At 41.6% G+C, this 20,087-nt stretch overlaps 1 protein-coding gene across 1 annotated transcript in view; it reads left to right on the plus strand.

Annotated features, from left to right (window-relative positions):
- Positions 1–20,087, plus strand: part of PINX1 (PIN2 (TERF1) interacting telomerase inhibitor 1) — an 85,138-nt gene that overhangs the window by 23,601 nt on the left and 41,450 nt on the right. Inside the window, exons 5-6 of the mRNA XM_036856855.1 lie at positions 229–321; positions 6,463–6,539. Coding sequence (XP_036712750.1) covers positions 229–321; positions 6,463–6,539 — 170 coding nt within the window. The remainder of the gene's footprint in view (positions 1–228; positions 322–6,462; positions 6,540–20,087) is intronic.

Here is a 20,087-nt window from a genome sequence, read left to right on the forward strand (position 1 = left end):
TGTGAACACAAGTTTTCATTTCTCTTCCTTCAGGATGTTATAAACTTCTGGAGAATAGCCCTGCCAGATCCATAGTACACAGTTTAAGAATATTTCTAATCATTTTTAGAGTTCAGTGATAAATAATAGGGCTCGTAGGATTTTATTTAAATAAGACTGTGTCACTGTAAGAGAATGAGAATGGAATGCAGAGAGTTTAATGTAATGCTTTTCATGCTTTTTTAAAAGACTCCTCAGACAACAAGGAAAAGAAATCTTTCAGCCTTGAAGAGAAGTCCAAAATCTCCAAAAACCGTGTTCATTATATGAAATTCACAAAAGGTAAAATTAAGCGTTTCTTTACTTGTTTGAAATCTCTGTGTTCACACTGGATTTCTTAAAGCAGTTTTAGCTCTTCACCAGCATCACTTGTTTTACTTACAAGATGGGGAAGGAGGGCCGCGCTGACTGGATTGATCTAAAGCAGCGCTGACGTTTCAGCTCTTGCTGTGAGTCACCGGGGGTCTTGTTAGGATGCAGATGCAGACTCATTCGTTCTGAGGTGGGCCCCAGTGGGCCCCAGATTCGGCTTTAGCCTATGTACAAGTCCTTTGGTAAAAAGCTGAGTGTGGAAGCTCACATGCTGTTTAGAGGAGAAAAGGGATTTTATGTGGCTAGATCACAAAATTTTAATTTATCGCTCAACATTTTTAGTTACATTTTCCTGTTTTTCAAAGCTTAATGTTGGTGTTGAACAGCTCCTAAAATGTGCAAACTTAGAGAATTATGTGCCATGTTGAGATCTCCAGTATGAGAAATCTCACTCCCGAGTTGACTCTTCTATTATTCCACACCGTTTCTTTGTTTCATGTAGTGTTAACTTAGGTGTTCCATGGTCATTGCAAAAATAGTGTTAGAAAACATGTCTTCCTTCATCACCACCTCCCCACTCCCTTCCCAGTGCTGTACCTACACGGTCAGTCGTGGGTGCAGGTGTCCTCTTTAACCACTAGGTGGCAGTCTTGTATTGGAAAGAAACCATTTAACTTGAACTCATCAACTCTCCAGATGTTTTCCCATGGAACAGTGTTGTGTGCTGTGTACTTTTCAGGCACAAAACGTTATTTATTACATTAATATACTTAAAGTGGAAGTATGATAACTGTGTTATCTAGTCACCATTTGATGGTTCGTCTGTGGGAGAGTGGACGTATGTTTCTACCTCTGTATGCCAGGAAAAGCACGTGTCTTTGCTTTAGTCTCGTTGGCATGATTGGGAATTCCCTGACACCTAGAACCCCGCTGTAGCAGTGGGCACTGGAATTCCCACTACTCTAAACTGTTGTTGGTGGCTCTCCTGTGGAGCCAGGACCCCAAAAGGTAGACTGGGTTCGGTTTGAGGGAGGGCTCATGGCAGAGCTGAAGGGAGGAGAGAGCCGATTAGCTTCGGGGACGCGTGCAGGGAGAGACGGGGCCCCCTTCCCTGGCCCGGCAGGTGTGGCTTGTCTGGCTCGTCGTGTTAGCCTCTCTTCTTTCTGTCAGGGTGGAACCTTCTTTGTCGTTCTCCTATATGGCTTCTGAGCAGGCTTCCTCTCCACCCCTGACCTGCTGCACGACAGAAAACAATCCTTGTTGGCCCCTCTGCCCTTGTCGGGAGAGGCTAAATGGTCACTTCATGCCCAACCCCTTGAATATCCCTCCTTCTCATTAGACCCTATAGGAAAAAAAAAAAAAAATAGATACAGCGGGGGGGGTGCTGAGCAAACATGAAATTAAAAGTGCGCTGTGACTTTTGGGTAGTACGGCAGCCTTTTAAGCTTTGACTTTTGGGAATAGAATCTTCTCATTTTCCTTTAGTACCTGACTACATGCATGATTTCATCTGAAGCATTTGCTGAAGCCGGGATAAACCTCTTTAATCTACTTTAATCTAATGGATGCCGGGAGTATCTCCTTTCTGTTTCTAGTTAAGCCACCCCCTTGCCAGGTGACCCTATCAACCTGCTTGGTGTGTTGTGCTTTCCTTTTCTCTCTTTTAAAATGAGGTTTGCTTATTTATTAGCCTTGTTTGGGGAGCAGGGGGCATTGGTATGCAGGGAAGGTAATTCAACATATATTGTCACAAAGGTAGCAGAGAAGATTGAGTGGAAAATAGAGGAATTGCAGATTGGGAATAAATAGAAAAGATAGAGGGAGGCAGAAATCCAGGTAGTGAGGAAAATAATCATTTACCGCCCATCTCAACAATCCACAATGAAAGTTTATTTTTATTTACTTATTTATTTTTAATTTTATTTATTTATTTATTTGGCCGTGCCGCACGGCATGTGGGATCTTAGTTCCCTGACCAGGGATCGAACCCATGCCCCCTGCAGTGGAAGCTCCTCCGTGCTGGACCACTGGACCGCCAGGGAAGTCCCCCAAACGTTTATTTTGAAGTTCCTTAACTTAGTGAAAGAAATCTTTCCTTGTAGAGCAGCTGTTGTCACTGGATGTGAATGATAAACTCTCAGTTTCCTCCAAGGAGGACTATCTTAGGCCACAGGAAACTGGATTCTGGCCATGACTGTCTCATACAAATCACTTAACCTCTTCCCTTCTTTTAGCCTCAGTTTCCATTTTTGTGAAATGAAAGATTTTTAAGTCATTGTTGGGTTCTAAAATAGGTTGTGCTTTAGAACTTACCAGAAATGATGCCGTTGTGTGGACATTTTGATTGTTCAGCATAGTGGATGATAAGGATTTTTGCCCATGGGTATGCTCATAGTTACAGTAACTAACTCACTTATTTAATGAGGATGATTCATACTGTAACTCCATCTATGGTCCAGGAAACTAAAACATGGAAAGACGGCATTTTATTTAGCTTGGTGTGAAGAGTGAAGATAAAAATTTCACTTCAGAGAGATGACAGTAGCAAATAGCATTGTAAAATTTGTTACTGCCTAAATATTGGCTGTAGCGTTTTAGTTCTGATACGTAATTATTCCTTTTTCTAGTCCTAAGTTTATAATTTAAATTTGACATCATTTATTACATAATTTCAAAATGTTAATTTCATCCATATTTGTTTAAAAGCCTAACTTCAACAGTGGTTTCTTTTAATTTGAAAATGTTTGGCAAGGCCCTATCTGCAGAGGAAAAAAAAATAGGGAAAATATAAATTTCTCCAAAGCCGTTTTCGAGGTTTTTAATATTATACAGTGAGAAGTTGTCCAGAGAGCATTGCTTGTTGCTCCCAGTCATGCAGTGGGTGGGTGGAAGGTTGTGTACGCTGTACTTGTGTGGCTTCACTGAGGTAATTTATCCAGGCTTCTTATTCCTGTGACAATTTGTGATACTTCACTTCTTAGACAAGGGAACTGCACTCGTAGCGCGTGTCCCCGCGGTCGGCGTCTGGCCTGGGCGCGGACTGTGGTGTCCTGGCCAGGCTGGCCCCCCGCGGTCAGGCTCGGGGCATGTGTGTTCCCGTTCCTCTTCTGCCTCTGGCTCTTTGGCTCTTTTGACATTTACCTGTGAAGTAGCACCATTGCAGGCTTTTAAAAAGTTCCGGCTGTCTTATTATTGGTTGTGAGGGTCTCACTTATTTCACCCCCTGCTCTGATTCTCAGGTTTCCTGATTTTCTCACATTACTACCCTTTCAGTGAAGTTTCCTTAATCTCCTGTCCTAGGCTTATTATCAGTCCTATGTGTTTTCATTAAAAAACAAAAACAAAATATAATATCGTTTGTTTTATCCTTCTTGATTGGGGAATGCAAATACATTTTCTAAGCAAGTGAAGCTACCTACGTAACCCTTCAGTGTTTTTTATTTAACAAACATATTTCTCAAACCTGCATTTCCTTACCCTTGCCCCTTTACTCTGAGTAGAAAAACTCCGTTTTTTGAGTCCTGGATATAATACAGTGCTATAATACAGTTTTCGCCTTAGCACTTGTTGGGCTCTATGTGACTTTTGTCCTTAAACTAAGAGGTTCCAAATTTCCATGATTATTAAGTTCTTACGTTTATGTTTTATCATTTTATTTGCTTCCCATGTGGACTTCTTGGTGTTGTAAGGGTGTCTGGCTGCGGTCATGTTCCTCTCTTCCAATTTGCTGCACTGATAGACAGGAACACCTGATAATCCTCATGATTAGAAAAACAGCTAAAATGATCATAAATAAAGTGCTGTTCTCTGAAAGTATCAGATCATCCTTTCATGGACTTTGTTACATCAGCTTGGCTACTAGAACCTTTTTTCCTTGGTTCTTGAAATGTTACGGCCAACTGAAGACTGGTAGATAAATAAACCAAATCCAGGCAGATAACATATACTTCCTATTCTGTTCAATTTTTTGATTGTCATTTTCTCTAAGAGACAAGTTTATCAACAGTATTTGCTGTGATTTGACCGTCATTCAGAACTGAGGCCAGTAACTTTCAAACTCATTTTTAATATGTATATTTTATTCAAAACTGGCCATAATTTTATAACATTTATAAACTATTCAGCCAGGACCATTAACTAATAACTATTTCAACATCACTTCCATCTTCACAGTTTTATCAACCTTTAAGTTCCTTTCCATTGGTCTCTGTTAATTCTTCTCTGTGTTTTGTTTTCCAGATCAAATCCAGAGCAAGGCCTGTAACAGTCCTGGTTTCTACATTTACTTAAGTGAACTTTGCTAAAGGATAGACATTTCTGATATGAGAACCCATCACCAAAACTTTAGAAACACTTGCGCCTTCATTGGTACATTCTCTACTAGCTTGACGGCTTTCCCTTTGATTCTAGATTTGTTTTTCATCACTGCGTGTTCATGTTTTGACATCCTGTTTTAGAATTGTCATCTTGCATGTACCCTCCCTTCCTTAATCCCTCCAGCATTCCTTTTAGTTCAGTTGCTGTAAAAGAGATTGTCATTTGCATTTCTTTTAGGGTATCTGTTCCATTTCAGGAGCTAGCTTAGGGATGGGTGGCTGTGCCACGTATTTTGAACCCAGTACAACTCCTTTTTCTGAACTAGAAACTGCCACCCGAATGTGCTCTGCTGTGCAGAATGGGTTCTGCTGAGGGCAAAGCTTGGAATAGATCTCAGACCTCATGAACGTTGCCCACTTCTCCCCACCAGTTTTATTCCCCACTTTTCTGGTTCGTTTTCTGAGTTCCCATCTGGGATAGGCTTCATTTTGCTCTTGAGTAGCTTTCCTTTGGGGTCTTCTGTCTGGGTTCTACGTAATAACCAGGTAGAACCAGGAAGCTTCATTTATTTCCAGCTCAGGAAGAGAGGCGAGAGCAGCACAGAGCCACGCACGAGCCTGTCCTCCTGGCAGGAACAGGTTGCACTGACCGGACCCATGAGTCTGGTACTGCAGCCTAGGAAACTGGTTTTGGCGCCTGGTTTTGCATTAAATCGAAGGGTGTTTCTTTTTTTAATTTCATGGAGTCACTGAGCAATATCATATTTGAATGCCCCAGTGATAGTCAGTGAACTAGAACCCTTCTGGGTCATGACGGTACTTTGCCAAGTCAGTTTGCTGCAGGAAACCAAGAAGATAAGTGGGTCTGTGACAGTGGAACTCTCAGAACAAAGACTCTGGTGTCTAACCCAGAGCCTCACTCCCCCAGAGCCTCAAGACTTTATATGTAGTAGTTACATTTTAGAATACATTTACCATGAAGTTGACAAATGGGACTAGATTTGGTCCACTGCTCACAGGGTATTATTGGTAGAAGTGGAAATTCCGTAGAAGTGAATTTTAAATTAGTTGGTTTGTGGGTTTGAAATTAAGTTAAAGAGTTTAGGGTTTTTAATAAGAATCAAGGATCCTTTGGGCGCTGTTTTTGCCAGAAGCCATTTAATTTCCGACTCTTATTATGTATCCTTTTATTTTAAAATGATATAGCTATTACAGTAAAAAAATTTAAAGAGAAAAATCTGAAACCCTTTCACCCCAATGCAACGAATTTTATTTGCATTTATTAAAAAGAATTTCATTCAATTAATTATTGAGCTTCTATGTGTCAAATGCAGTATGTTCTCATTCCTGTGCTCATATGGGGTTTTGGAGCTATGTTTCTTAGCAGCATTTTTTTTATCCTGCATTTCATAATCCTAAGTATGTAGCTCATGTCTCCTTGAAGTAAACGGGATCTGTTTTCTAAGTGGGGAGCCCAGAGGCCCAGAAATCATACCTTGAAGGCATACCAGTAGTAGAGCTGCTTTAGAATTGAGCTTTCCTCTCGATCTCCATGCTCAGGGCTGTTTCTAACATTAAGAGAAAGTCAAGGGTTCTGGTTCACTTATTTGATTTTTAAGTGATTTTTAAATTTATTTAATTGCAGTAATCTGTGAAGGGGAAACAGAAGGTCAGTAGTTTACAAAATTGTTTATTTCTTTTCCAAAACCCATCTTGCTTTCAGGAGTTTCATAGTTTATATTTGTATTCCTTATTTTAGAAAGAATGTATTACTGAAGGCATCATGTTTTTCTAGGGAAGGATCTCTCATCTCGGAGCCAAACAGATCTTGACTGCATTTTTGGGAAAAGACAGAATAAGAAGACTCCTGAGGTATTAAACCACATACGATTGATTTTTCAACGGTGTAGAGAACTATGTGTATTTATTACTGATAGTACTTTCCAGACAAAGTTACCAAAAAAAACTTCTAGAGGCTTCATACAAAGGCTAAATGGTATCCTCTTAATAGTAATACTTGATAGATGATATGTATTATAAGGAACTTTAAAAAGAATGTGTGTTATCTGGGGTTTTTTCCTTCCTGGTGTGAGGACTAGACTACCTCCGGGAAGAATGCCTGTTGCTGATAGATTCCAAGGGGCCAGCGTCTCTCCCATCTGCACGAGAGAGGGGGGCGTTGCAGGCAGCGACTTTGCCCGCTTTGCTCAGACTGCGTGGCTCTCTGGAGCATTGGCTGCGGGGAAGACTGTCAGACTCACGCTCAGTCCTGGGCTCTTCCACTTGAAAAGCATTTTGAGACAGTGTTGGATCGGCATGGAGAATCTGGAAGGGATTTAGATGTGGTATTTCCTCCATTGTGCAATATTGTTTGTTTCAAAACTAGAAGACAAGAATCGAGTGACTAAACTGTACCCTGAATGGGGTGCATCCAGAATTCATGATCCTAACTATTAAATTGGGCTCTGTAATACAGCACAAAGTTCTTTGTGCCATTTCCAACTGTAAGAGACAGCCCTGGATGTCGTTTGGATATCAGAATATTAGGATTCTTAGAATATGCGTTTCTGGAGATAATGGGATAAAAATATTTAAAATTGATCTTATTGATATCTATGAAAATCTGAAATATATGGTTGCTCTCACTAGCTATGGTAACTATCACTCAACTAATCTGATGTGTCATACTCACGTTCCTTTATTGGTTCCTAGTCAAGGCCCTGATGACTACAGAGCAAAAAAGACGTGTTTCATTTATTTCTGACATTTCTCCAGACTGTCAGAAAATTTTCCAGGATGGTAGCTATTTGTTACTTAATATAATTTTCAAAGACTTCAGAATTACCAGTTATTGGAAATTTTGTTTGGTGACTTCCTTTGTAGGTTAGGACCAAACTCCTGGTCTTTCAGCACTTTTCTGCCCCCGCATGTGTAGCCGTGAGGACAGAGGAGGGAGGCCTGGGCCCCGGGGCCTGCTGAGCGGCAGTGCCTACAGCTCTGCTGAGTTACGTCCAGGCAGGTGGGTCATGAGGGAGGGGGCGTCCCGACTTGAGGCCGCGCTGGATGCTTCATTCACAGGAGGCTGTTCAGGGTCATCAGACAACCCAGCTTCTGGTCACACCTCTGCTCCGCCCCTCCCTGGTTCCTGTGGGATGTGGGTTAGGCCCTCTGCCTGGCTCACAAGGACTTCACCCCTGGCTTATCTCAGTCTTCCCCTCCGTCCAGCGTCGTCAGTACCCTCAGGGATGCTCTCTGAGCCTCTGCTCTGCCCTAACAGCCCCACCTGGCCACACCCTGCACCTTGACCTCAGCCCCACGCCCCTCCCTGGGCCCCCAGCGACTGTCTTTCTGTCCCAGCTCTCCCGGTCGTGTATTCCCACTGCACCGGTCATGTATTCCCACTGCACCGGCTTTCCCGAATCCTTGCCTTCTTGGATTACTTGATTCTCCCTGCTGCCAGCCTTCGTTGCCCCCCGCCCGCGTCCTCTCTCTCCAGCATCCTCTTTGAAATTGTACAGTTGAACAGATCGGGGAAGGAAATATTATTTATGGGCTTCTGGTAGAACTTTGAAAGAATTTATGTGGTAAGCACAGGAAAGCTTTTCGTTATAGGAGATGAGAGGTTTCTCATCCTCTGATCGCCATCTATTTGAGGGCTTACTGGTGTTGGGTGCCATAAGGTTTTTCAACACTGCGCGGTACTTGACTTTTTGGTGGTATAGTCGTTTATGATCTTGTTAAAGTGAGCCGTTCCCCTGTATTTGAGGAGTTCCAGAAACAGTTCCCTAGTACTAGCCCAGGGAAAATCTATTTTGGTACACTTGGTATGGAGAAGACCAACCTTGATATAATTCTGTGTTTTGTGCAAGAATGATATCCAGGCACATCTTAATCTCTCATTCTGCTGATGCATTTAAGATCCTGCTTGGTGGAGAGGCTGTGTTCTATCAAGGTGCAGCTCCTGCTCTAGAGCAGCGCTTCTCCACCACGGTTGCACGAGAATGGGCTGAGGAGCTTTAAAAAAACTGCTCTTGTCAGGGTCCCACCCCAGATCAATGAAATCCAAAGTCTGGGTTAGGGTTTGGGCATCAGCACGTAAAAAAAAGAGAGAGCCCTTTTGTTTTTGTTTTTGTTTTTTTTAATTAAAAGAAAAAATATCCTACCCAGATGATTCAGGTGTTTATTCTGCCGTGTAATGAGGAGTAAGGATTGAGAACCACTAGTAGAGGCCCTGACGGGTAACTCTGCAGGTGGAGCCTCTGGCTGGAGTGTCAGGACTATTGCCTAGAGCAGGGCTTCTCAATCCTCATGTGTACACAAATCCTCTGGGACTTTTGTTAAGCTGTGGGTTCTGTTTCACAAGGGCTGGGTGGGACCTGAGATTCTGCATTTCTGAGGAGCTCCCGGGTGATGCCGCTGCCGCTGGTCGCACTGCCGCATGTGCCGCAGGGAGCGCGTGGGGCCTCTGCAGTGTTTTGTTTTGTTTTTTTAACATCTTTATTGGAGTATAATTGCCTTACAATGGTGTGTTAGTTTCTGCTGTATAACAAAGTGAATCAGCTATATGTATACATATATCCCCATATCTCTTCCCTCTTGCGTCTCCCTCCCTCCCTATCCCACCCGTCTAGGTGGTCGCAAAGCACCGAGCTGAGCTGATCTCCCTGTGCTATGCGGCTGCTTCCCACTAGCTATCTATTTTACGTTTGGTAGTGTATATATGTCCATGCCACTGTCTCACTTTGTCCCAGCTTACCCTTCCCCCTCCCTGTGTCCTCAAGTCCATTCTCTAGTAGGTCTGTGTCTTTATTCCCGTCCTGCCCCTAGGTTCTAAGTGACCTTTTTTTTTTAGATTCCATATATATGTGTTAGCATACAGTATTTGTTTTTTCTTTCTGACTTACTTCACTCTGTATGACAGACTCTAGGTCCATCCACCTCACTACAAATAACTCAGTTTCGTTTCTTTTATCTCTGCAGTATTTTACATTTGACATACACATGCATGTGTATATGTACTTAAATCTAATCACATTTTTTAGGCACCAAATAAAACGCCTGTCTGTAAAGCAGTCACTTTTAAGTTTGTCTTTTACACACATATAGATTTTCATATATTGAGTTCGCTTTTATCGAGGCATACCTGTACCTTCCTTGTTGCTAAGTAAACCATTGCTAAGAAACCTTACCATGATAATTACAACAGCCCTTCTAGCTGAGGGCTGGAGTCCTTTGATCAGATCTGTTTGAAAACACAACCTCTTTTGGCTCCTGTGTTCAGCTGGAAGGAATATTGCTTTGTTTTACTCCCTTGACCCCCATAGCAACATTGGCCTCAAGTTAATCTTTGGCATTGCCAAGGCCAAGGCGCTGCTGGAGGTCAGATTCTGGAGTCTCAGAAACCATGGTGGTATGAAATGTTAAAGCGGTAGTACCTCTCTGGGTGCTTTGGATAAGGTGCTGGTATTGATCCTGTCTTTGCATCTAGGTTTAAAGAACCTTGGGCGTTGTCCACATCAGGCTTGGGGAGCATCATACCTCTCACATTAAGCCCAGCCCGCTGATTTCTACAACCGCTGGCTGTTACGATGATAGAAATTACAGCTTTATTAAGCGTCTGTGTGCCAGGCACTGTACTAGACACTTATTTCTCTACTTAATCCTCATAACTATCTTATGAAGTAGGCATCATTATTGACCTTCTTGCAGAGAGGCTCAGAAAGGTTTGTTACCAAGCTCCGAAGTGGCACAGATGGGACTGAAATCCAGGTCCCTCTGACACCAAAGTCAGTGTTCTTTCCCCCATACCACACTACTACCGATGTTAATTAACTTTTGTTGTGTTTAAAAAAAAAAAAAAAAATCTGCATTTTTAATGATCTAGTTATGATGTAGCAATTTTATTTGAGATTTTGCCAGAGACATAAATAGTTAATACTTTATCAGAACTTTGTGGAAAAATGATTCTCATTTTGCTGAAAATAATAGTTTAAGTTTCAAAACGTCACTACCTTGCCTTCAATCAGAGTTGAACTGTTAGGGGTTCGGAAGCATATTACCAAATGCCTGGGCCAGCTTTGGGAACATTTTACTTTGTCATTGGAGCTGTAGGCAGGCTGAATTAAGAACAAGCCAGCTTGAGTTCCTGGAGCATAGATACCATGTTACTTGTGTATTTTCTGGTCTCTCAAATGAACTGAATGATCTAAATACACACAGACACACACACACACACACACATACATATCCCCAAAACATTAGCAGCCCTTAATTAATACCAGTCATGAGGTTTTTTTGGCTTTTTGTTTTTTTAAAACTTTTAATTTTGAAATAATTATAGATTCACAGGAAGTTGCAAAGATAGTACAGAGGGGTTGCATCTTATTAACTATCATACAAGATGAAAACTAGGAAACTGATGTTGGTGCGGTCTGTGTGTAGTTCTGTGCCATGTCATCATGTTTGTGGATCCTGTAACCACTGTCGAATTCAGACACAGAACTGTTCCCTCACCACGAACGTCTCCCTCATGCTGGCCCCACTTACAGCCACACTCCCTCCACCACAGTCCCTCCCCCCAGCAATCACTGCTGCCAGTTGAATTGTCTGATCTGAAATAGAATATCACGTATAGGGATCATTGGATCTCTCACAGTCTGATGCTCAGTCCGCTCATATCAGTAATGATCAATACTCAGGTTTTGAAGGGCTGATTGTAGTTTCAGTGACCTGCCTCCTGCACTTTTCCATGCTAGATTTTATGTCTTCTATCTCATGGGTCTTTCGAGAACGCCTTGTAGAATCAGGTCATTTGATGTCTCTAAAATCAATCCTGTTTGCCAGAAATTGGTTTTCCAACATTGCATTTCACTCTGGAATAGTTTTTCACAGGCTTGACTGTTTTTCACTGTGGTAGAAGTTAAAGCCTTCCTGTCTCTTCAGGGACTACACTCTGACTATATTCATGGGAAGACGGTAACTCTGGGTTGGAGTACGCCTAAACTGGAGACGTATGCACTTCCTACGGAGACAAAGAGATGATTGAATATGTTGAATTGAAATTACTAGGGCCCCATGAGACCCGCCGCGGGTACTTGTGCTGGCCAGTGCCTGCTGGGAGTTAGAGGCACAAGTGTGTGTGTGTGTCTTTTCTCACTTGATTGCAAGTTGAAGTTGGAGATACTGAAAAACAAATTCTGTTAGTTCCTATCTCGTTGAACTTCCTGATACTCCTTTTTTTTTTTCCCTTCTCTCATTTTTTCCCTCCCCCACCTTCCCAGTTTCCTTCCTCTATCCAGCTTGTTTCCTGATTCAGCCTTATCACTAGAGAAAATACTCCTAAACCATAGCGAGGACTGAGAGTGTGTTACCAGCACTTCTACTTTGTTTCTCTAAACAACACGCTTCTGGCATAGGCTTTGGGCCAAATAATTGTCATTTTCTTCACCCTTATAACCTGATTGAATTAGAAACCATGTATTTCTTATGTTCTCTCAGGATACCCAGCTAATGATCACTTGCCGTGCATTCCTCTGATAGCTTTTGCTTTTTGAACCAAAGCATGACTTCACTGTGGTTTGTGTCCCTTTCTCATTAATCATCACCAATCCCCTTTCCCATTTCTTGCTGATTGTCAAATCTGAAAACTAACTTCCAAGCAGACTCTTCTCTTTTGGGTGGTTGAATTCATGGGGTATTTTAGACCAGTCTTTCTTCTAGTTCTGTAGACTACCCTAAATAACTCAGAGGGAAGATCACTGGGGAAAGAAGTCTCTCTCTCTCTTTCTTTTTTTTTTTTTTTTTTTTAATTTTTTACTTGAAACACCTTTGAAATGAAGGCTGTTTCTCACTAGTTCTGAATTTTCATGTTCATAACCCGTATTTGTGAACTGGGTTGAGTTTTGTAAATGGCTCACCAGATGTGGGCTCTTAACTTTGAATGTCCCCACTTCCTGCAAACCTCTCTCACTCTGCCTCCTGCCTCACCCAGATCTGCATCACCATTCAAAAGGTGAGCAGCTTTCCAGCCTAGTGCTTGCTTAAGGTAATCTTATGATGAAGAACCTTTTAGTCAGAGATAAATTTAAACTAAACCCACAAACAAGCTAAATAATACATTTATATATACTACTATATAAATAGTACTAATAAATAACATTATTTTTAATAATGTAATTGTTATAATAATATAATGTATTTATTAACACTAATAAATGACATTAATACTATATAAATAATACATTTATATAGTTTGTTTTTTGCCAGCAATGATGACGTCAGTAATTCTTGTCAGCATGTGTTTTTTTTTTGTTTTTTTTGTTTTTGGCTGCGCCGCATGGCATGCGGGATCTGATCGAACCCGTGCCCCCTGCAGTGGAAGCACGGAGTCTTAACCACTGCGAAGTCCCAAGTGTTTTGACCATTGATAACAGAATCAAGATTCAAAATAATCTCTCTAAGCTGGGACATTTGGCCAAAACTAAATAGATGAAATTTTGTGAAGATATGTAAAGTCTCATTTAATCCTTGGAAAAAATTAATCTGGTAGCAGTTGAATGAGGATTAACTTAGAGCCTGGGACATGTAACCTCACCACAAGTTTAACCTAAGCCAAAATATGCAGTGTGACAACTGTCCTGAATGCAGGCTTGGGCTGCTTTAGAAGCAGCTGAAAGCAGCAGGTGTTTGGGGTGTTTTCTGCACTGGTGACTGTATTTGAACTGTTCTGTTCAGGCCTGGGTCCCGTATTTTATAAGAATGTGTTCAGAGCATGGCATTAGGGATAGAGGTATCTGGAAAGCATGCTATACACAGGAACAATCAGATGAGCACTTAGGAAATTCTGCCTGGACTACAGAGAGATCCTGACTTCGAACTTTCAAACTTTTGAATGGTTTCAGTGGTCCCCTAGGAAAGGAACAGATTTGTTTGGCAAACTTCAGAGGAGGAACTAGTACTGATGGATGAAATTCACAGAAAGATTTCTACTCAGAGAAGGGAAGCAGCATGGGCCGTCAGAGCTGGCCAGCTGGATAGGATGTACCTCGTGGTTAATTTCCTGGAGGGATTCCTGTAATAGGTGAGAGTCTGAACTACGTGCATGTGAGCTCTTCCAAGTCTAAGGTTCTTTGATTCTGGAGGAAAGAGAACACATGAAATACTCACATTTGAAATGGTACTTGACTTGAAGTTTTACATTTTCCTAGACTACAAAGGAAAGAACATTACTTGATTCCTCTTCCTTATTCTCATGTACTTGGGCAGTTTTGACTTTATCTACTTATGGTCTTTATCCAGGAGATGAATGTGAAAAGTGTTTGATGTGTTCAAGTACGAAATTAAATAATAGTGAGGTGAAATAGCAAGTTGTCCTAGAGATTCAAGACTTAAAAGAGTTATTAGGAATGGTGAGTGTCAAGGTGAAGGTATCCTGTCAAGATAGTTGTTGTGGATGTCCCTATTTTATCTGTAAACTTCATGTTCTTATTTATAAAATGAGAGTGTTGAATTGTATGTTCTTGTAGTGGATTCTGTTCTCCAAAGACGGCCTCAGTGGTGCCTCGCATCCCACACGCTCTCTAGATTGGCCCCTGCCGGTTTCTCGTCAGAAGATGGACCCCAGTGCCCTCCGCGTCCAGGTGGGCGGGCTTGTGACTTGCGTGTAGCGGTGGGGATCTGTGTGACCTCTGAGGCTTCGTCAGCTAAAATTCTTGCTCTTGAAGCCTTCAGCCTTCATGTAAGCAGCCCAGCTGCCATGAGCCCCCAGATTGTCAGAAAGCCCAGAGCCCAAAGTAGCCTGCGTGGAGAGACCGTGACACAGAGAATGACGCGGGTACCCAAGTCTACACAAAGAGCAAGAAGTGCCTGGCCAGCCCCCTGCTACGCCAGCTCTAATCCCTTTTTGACAGTAGCCACGTTAGAGACCCCGGGCAGACCCAGCCAGCCAGGCTTTTCCTTGAATTGCTGGCCCAAAGAAATAGTGTGCTAATGAAATGGTTGTTCTTGTTTTAAGCCGTTCCTTTGGCGGGGGCAGGGGGCGGGGTTATCTGGATAACTGAAATGGCTCTTCTAGGACCCGTCATTCTACGGTTCTGTGATTATACATTGATGGTAAGCCTGGTAGAATTATCTTAACCAAGAGACGGAGGAAGTGATGTCATCTAATGAAATGTTCTCTTTTCTCTGGTTTCTTCTAAAGGGAGGCTCATTAAGTGAAATATAGTATTGAGAATAGACACTTCAGAGTTTCATAAACCTGTATTTGAGCCCATGAGTAGTTTGAAGACTGTGTGGTTTGGGGTAAGTTATTTAACCTCTCTGAGTCTCAGCTTCTTCCTTCATAAAATGGGGATGATAACATATCCAGCAAGGATGAAATAACAAGCCATGTGGAGCTCTTAGCAGGGTCCCTCGCGTACGGTAAGTGCCCAGTGCATCTGAGCTGCCGCTGCTAAGCGCACTGTCATCACTGGAATTAACACTCACACAGTTACGATGGTGATTAATAACTCCCACTGGACGTTTAGAAATGTGAACATTTTAATCCAGTGTACACAGTCACGTGCTGACTGACATTTAATATAAGTGTACTGACTAAACCCACTCATTGCCCATGAGTCCTCCCTTAAATTTCTCTAGCAGAGAGGCTTTTGTTGTCATTTTGCCATTACAGCCATTAGAGAGGACTTCTTAGCACATCAATTCTGTTTTAATTAACATTTAAGATAGGTAATGACTGAGGTGGTAATCTTCCTTCTAATATGATGTCCTGTACAATTTGGGGGAGAGGTATAGGCATTTGTTTAGAGTGTAAAGAACTCATTGCTTTAAAAAAATGAAAGAAAACTGAAATGGAAGCTTTTTATTGTCATCGTTTATTGAGTATCCATGGAGATGATGGTAGTGAAGTTAACAAAATGTTCAAAATGGATTTCGTGCTGTCGCTAGTCCCAAAAGATTTATAGTGTTTTAGTACCTTTAGAGTCTGTTTGTTCATATAAGGATAATGGATCCCAAGGACAGAAAGACCCTTAGGATCATCTAGTTTATGCCCCTGTACCCAGCAGGACTATTTCTGTCATCATCCTGGAAATCAGTCTGATTCCATTAGCACTAGAAAGGGAAAACATTTTTAATGTGAATTTCAGAGATTAAGTGAGATATAAAAAAATGTTCCCATTTAAAGAGGGTGTGGACAGTACAGATTATCTAGAGAGGTCCTAGAAAATTTAACTTTTGCAGACATTTACCAGTAGAATCAAATGCCTAAGAGAATTGAGGGACAGTCTATTTAAGAGGTATCAGGACGCCATTATCCTATCCCTTCTTTTCACTGAAATCCATCTAAGCAACATAACATCCTTGGAGATATGAAAACTAAGACAAAATAGTAAATAGTTTACCAGGGATATTAAGTTTTGAACCAAGATGATTCTTTGTACCTAGTATGACCTTTACTTCTAATGATACTCTGGAAGTCAGACACAAAAGGTATTCTCTTACAGGTTATGTATAGTTCTGTTTTCTTCTCTTCCACAGAAAGTATAGTTTCTTGGTACTTATTAATGGAAAAGCAGGAAAAACTTCAAAGTTATAAACATTTAACCATTCTGTAATTGTTTATTGAGTACCTAGTGTGTCCCAGTCATTACTCTAATTGCTGAAGCTACAGGACAATAGGACTCGGCTCCGTCTCAGAATGCATGGTCCTCTGCTGGAGGAGATGGCCATAAAAACACCTTGACCATGATGTAAAAAGTTATCTGTGAGAATCTAATACGTAGAATCTTTTCTACAGAGTATTTTTCCCAGAGCAGCTTGAGTGATCTTTTGAAAATGGGATTGAGATCATGTCACTACTTTGTTCAGAACCCTCCGAAGTTTCCCTGTCACACTCAGAGTAAAAGGCCAGTCCTTACAGTGGCCTGAAGTCCCGCGTGACCACACCCACGCCTGCCTGGCTCTCACACGCGCTCTCACTGTCACTGCCATGCTCACCTCTGGTTCTCCCTGCCTGCTCTGCTCTTGTCACTCTGGCTTCCTTGCCGTTCCTCCAGTAGTTCAGGAGTGTTCCTGCCTTAAGTTTCAGTACTTGGCGGCTCCTCTGCGTGGAATGTTTGCCCCCTACCTCCTTCACGTTTTTGTGCAAATGTCATCTCACTTGGCCTTCCTTGATTTACCCTGTTTATAGCTGAAAACACAAACAATAACAACAAAAAACCCTGACACTCCTGTACCTTCTCCTTTGCTTTATTTTTCTCCATAGCAGGAATCCAAGATTCACAAAATAGTAACAGTGATGGCGGAGGTGGTAAATCCTCTTCAGGACAAATGAGACGTGTTTGTGATCTCATCTGACACAGACTGCTAGTTTGTGATCAAGTGGAATTGCACAGCAAAGACTGGCTGCTTAGACCTGTCTTGCTGAGTGTGCTCAGCGGTGTACTAAGCATGGTTAAGATGTGCTTCCTGTCTCCTGCATATGTGAATACTCACATCTGTCCTCTGTAGGAGCTCATATTCCGCTGATATTTGAACGTCTGCTTCTCCGTGCTTTGGTGCCTGTCAGGGGCGTGGAGAAGGGTGAGAAGCTTAGAGAACTTGGAGCACAGTGGGCAGCTGCCTGACTGTGGTGAGGTCGGTGTGTAAATAGTGCCTTCGATCAGGTTCCTTGCTAGCCTCGTCTAATGCAGAGTGCAGGCGAGATTGTTCCAAGTGAGGAAGAAGCATTGCAGAGCTAAGTTTTCTATTGAGCACAGCTTTTGATAAAAGCAAGAGGAGCTAGATATTGACTTTTTGGTGCCTGTTCTATCAGTGGTCTGTTAATCAACAGAGAATAAATTATTGCTCTTCAGAAACAGGAAAGGATCCCCCTTGGCTTGAACGCGTTTCCACCTTTCTTTTCTTTGTTTTTTTCTCTTTATTGGTAGAGGATCTTTCCTGCAGCCATTTGCTCCTTGGGGGTTTTGTTAAGGACTGAAGGGAAACTGAAGGGAGCTCTTTTGATTTATCTTCTATCCTTTCCTTTTGGTCACTCCACAGGGTAAAATAGCCGAGTTGGCTTTAATGTGTCGCCATTAGAGACCAAACATTAGCTGGAATAAACCATCATGCCTCACAATGAAAAATGTCCCCTGATTGGCTAATTAATCAGTCAAAGGGGAATGACATGGCTCTTGGCTTGAGGGACTCTGCTGGAGAGAAACAGGCTGTTGATAAATGGTTTTCCAACAAATTCATATATCAAGGAAACTTAGTCATTTTTTAACTATAGTTTGTGTGACTGCAATTTTTTCCAACTTTCCCTTTTCTGCTGCTCTTGCTGTTTAGGCTGCGATTTTTGTTGTTGTTGATAGAAAAATATAGGATTTTAGGTATGAGAAAATAAATGCCTTCTCCTTACTCATGTCTGTTAGTCTGATTGGTTTTGATTGTCTAGGTTTATCAGTAAGTGAAAGAAAATCAGATAGCTTTTTCCAAAATTATGGATTATAAATTTTCCTGGCTTACTTCAAAGTTAAGATCTTCAGATTTTAGTCCACACTGTCTAAATTTGAATCCTGGGTCCGTCAGTTGCTAGCGGTGAGACACTGGGCAGATTACTTAACCTCTCTGTGCTTTAATTTCCTCATCTTTAAAACGGGGATAATAATAGTATCACCTAATAGAATTGTGAAAATTAAGTGATATCATCTACAAAGCATTTGGAACAGTTCCAGCACAGAGTGATTACTCATTAAATATTTATTGTTATTTTTTAATCGAAGTAATATATGTACATAGATTTAAAAAATTAAGCTGCCCTAAACATCACGAAAAGCAGCATTTCCTCATTCGTACCCCTCGCCTCCTTATCTCCTAAGCCTGCTTCCTACAGCACTTCATTTCTTACATGGTATCTTGTATGGTATTTATAGGGCGATTATCTTATGGTATTTATCTTCATATTTAAGGCACATATCTTGCATTGATTTTCTTGATGCGTTAGTCTAACATTACCTGGACTTTTATTTTGGTAGGTTAGGATTTAGGCCTTTTACCACTCAAAATACTGATGTATTATACTTATTAGTTATTTTAGTGTTTGGTGTTTATATTTTTATGACTATGTAAATATTGTTCCCTGCTAAGCCAAGTAGTGTACTGTAACTATATTTCCTTTTACAATTTTGTGCTGTTTTCTGGTGGGGAACGAAAGGTGTAACCATGTAATTTTCCCCGTACCCTCTACTAGCCACGTCATATAAAACTTTCTGCAGTGTCACACATGTCTGATAACCTGTCAGCTCAGTCTTTTCCCCGGGAGACCGCCCTCCTCGGACCCTTTCTGCCCGCTCACTCTGGACTGGTTGTTGGGTCTGCTCTGCGCTGTCTTCCTAGACATTCCCCTCCACTTTGCTCCTGTTACCTCCTCTGTCCTGCATCCTGCGTCTGTCTCCTCACTCATCTTCCAGCAGCTTTCTGGGGAGGCATGCAGTTCTGAAAATCTCTATCATAATGCCATGGCAGATTGTGTGGGTATACAATTCTGGACTGAAAATCATTTTCTTTCAGAATTTTCAAGGCATTGCTCTAGTGTCTTCTGATATCCGTTGGCGCTGTTCTTATTTCTATCCATGACATATATCTGTTTTCTCTGTCTTGTCTCCAGGAGTTTTTAGGATCCTCTTATCCTGGGATTTATAAAATCTTGTGGAAATGTGAGTTGTTGGATATTTTTATTCACCAGACACACTTGATAGGCCTCCCAATGTGCAGTTTCATGTTCTATCAGTTCTAGAAAATTACCTTTTATTGAGTCTTTGATAATTTTTTCCCCTTTGTTTTTTCTGGAATCATTATTTGTGTGGTGGACATCTTGGATTATTCCTCAGATTTTTCTCATCTTTTGTCTCCTGTTTTTCTATATTTTTGTTCTACTTTTGGGGAGATTTTCTTAATTTTATCTTCCAACATTTCTATTAAAATTTTAAGTTTTGTACTCATATTTTTAATTTCCCAGAGCTATTTTTCATCATCTGACTGTCCCTTTATTTTTAAATAGCATCTTGTTCTCGTTTCATGGATACAATATATTCCCTGGTCTCTGAATGCATTATGTTATGAGATTTACAGGTGGTTTTTCTTTTTCCCCCCGAGCTCCTTTTCTCTTTTGGTTTTGGTTTGTTTCTTTCGTGCTGGAGCATTTCCCCACGGCCTGACGTTCCTTTGCCGTCTGCGCTGATTTCAGAGTCAGTCAGCAGATGCTGAGAGCTGCTCAGGCAGCACCACTCAGCTGGTGCGTTGTGCTGTGGAGTGGTCACGGCGACTTGTCTTTTTCCTTGGGGAGCCCCCAGATGTCAGAATTTTTGCAGGTCTTTTCTTCAGTGGATTCAGTTTCTCTAGAAAGGCACTCTTGCTTGGGGAACACAGGGTGGAGGT

Source organism: Balaenoptera musculus, chromosome 6 (assembly GCF_009873245.2).
Source record: "Balaenoptera musculus isolate JJ_BM4_2016_0621 chromosome 6, mBalMus1.pri.v3, whole genome shotgun sequence".
NCBI classification, from domain to species: Eukaryota; Metazoa; Chordata; class Mammalia; order Artiodactyla; family Balaenopteridae; genus Balaenoptera; species Balaenoptera musculus.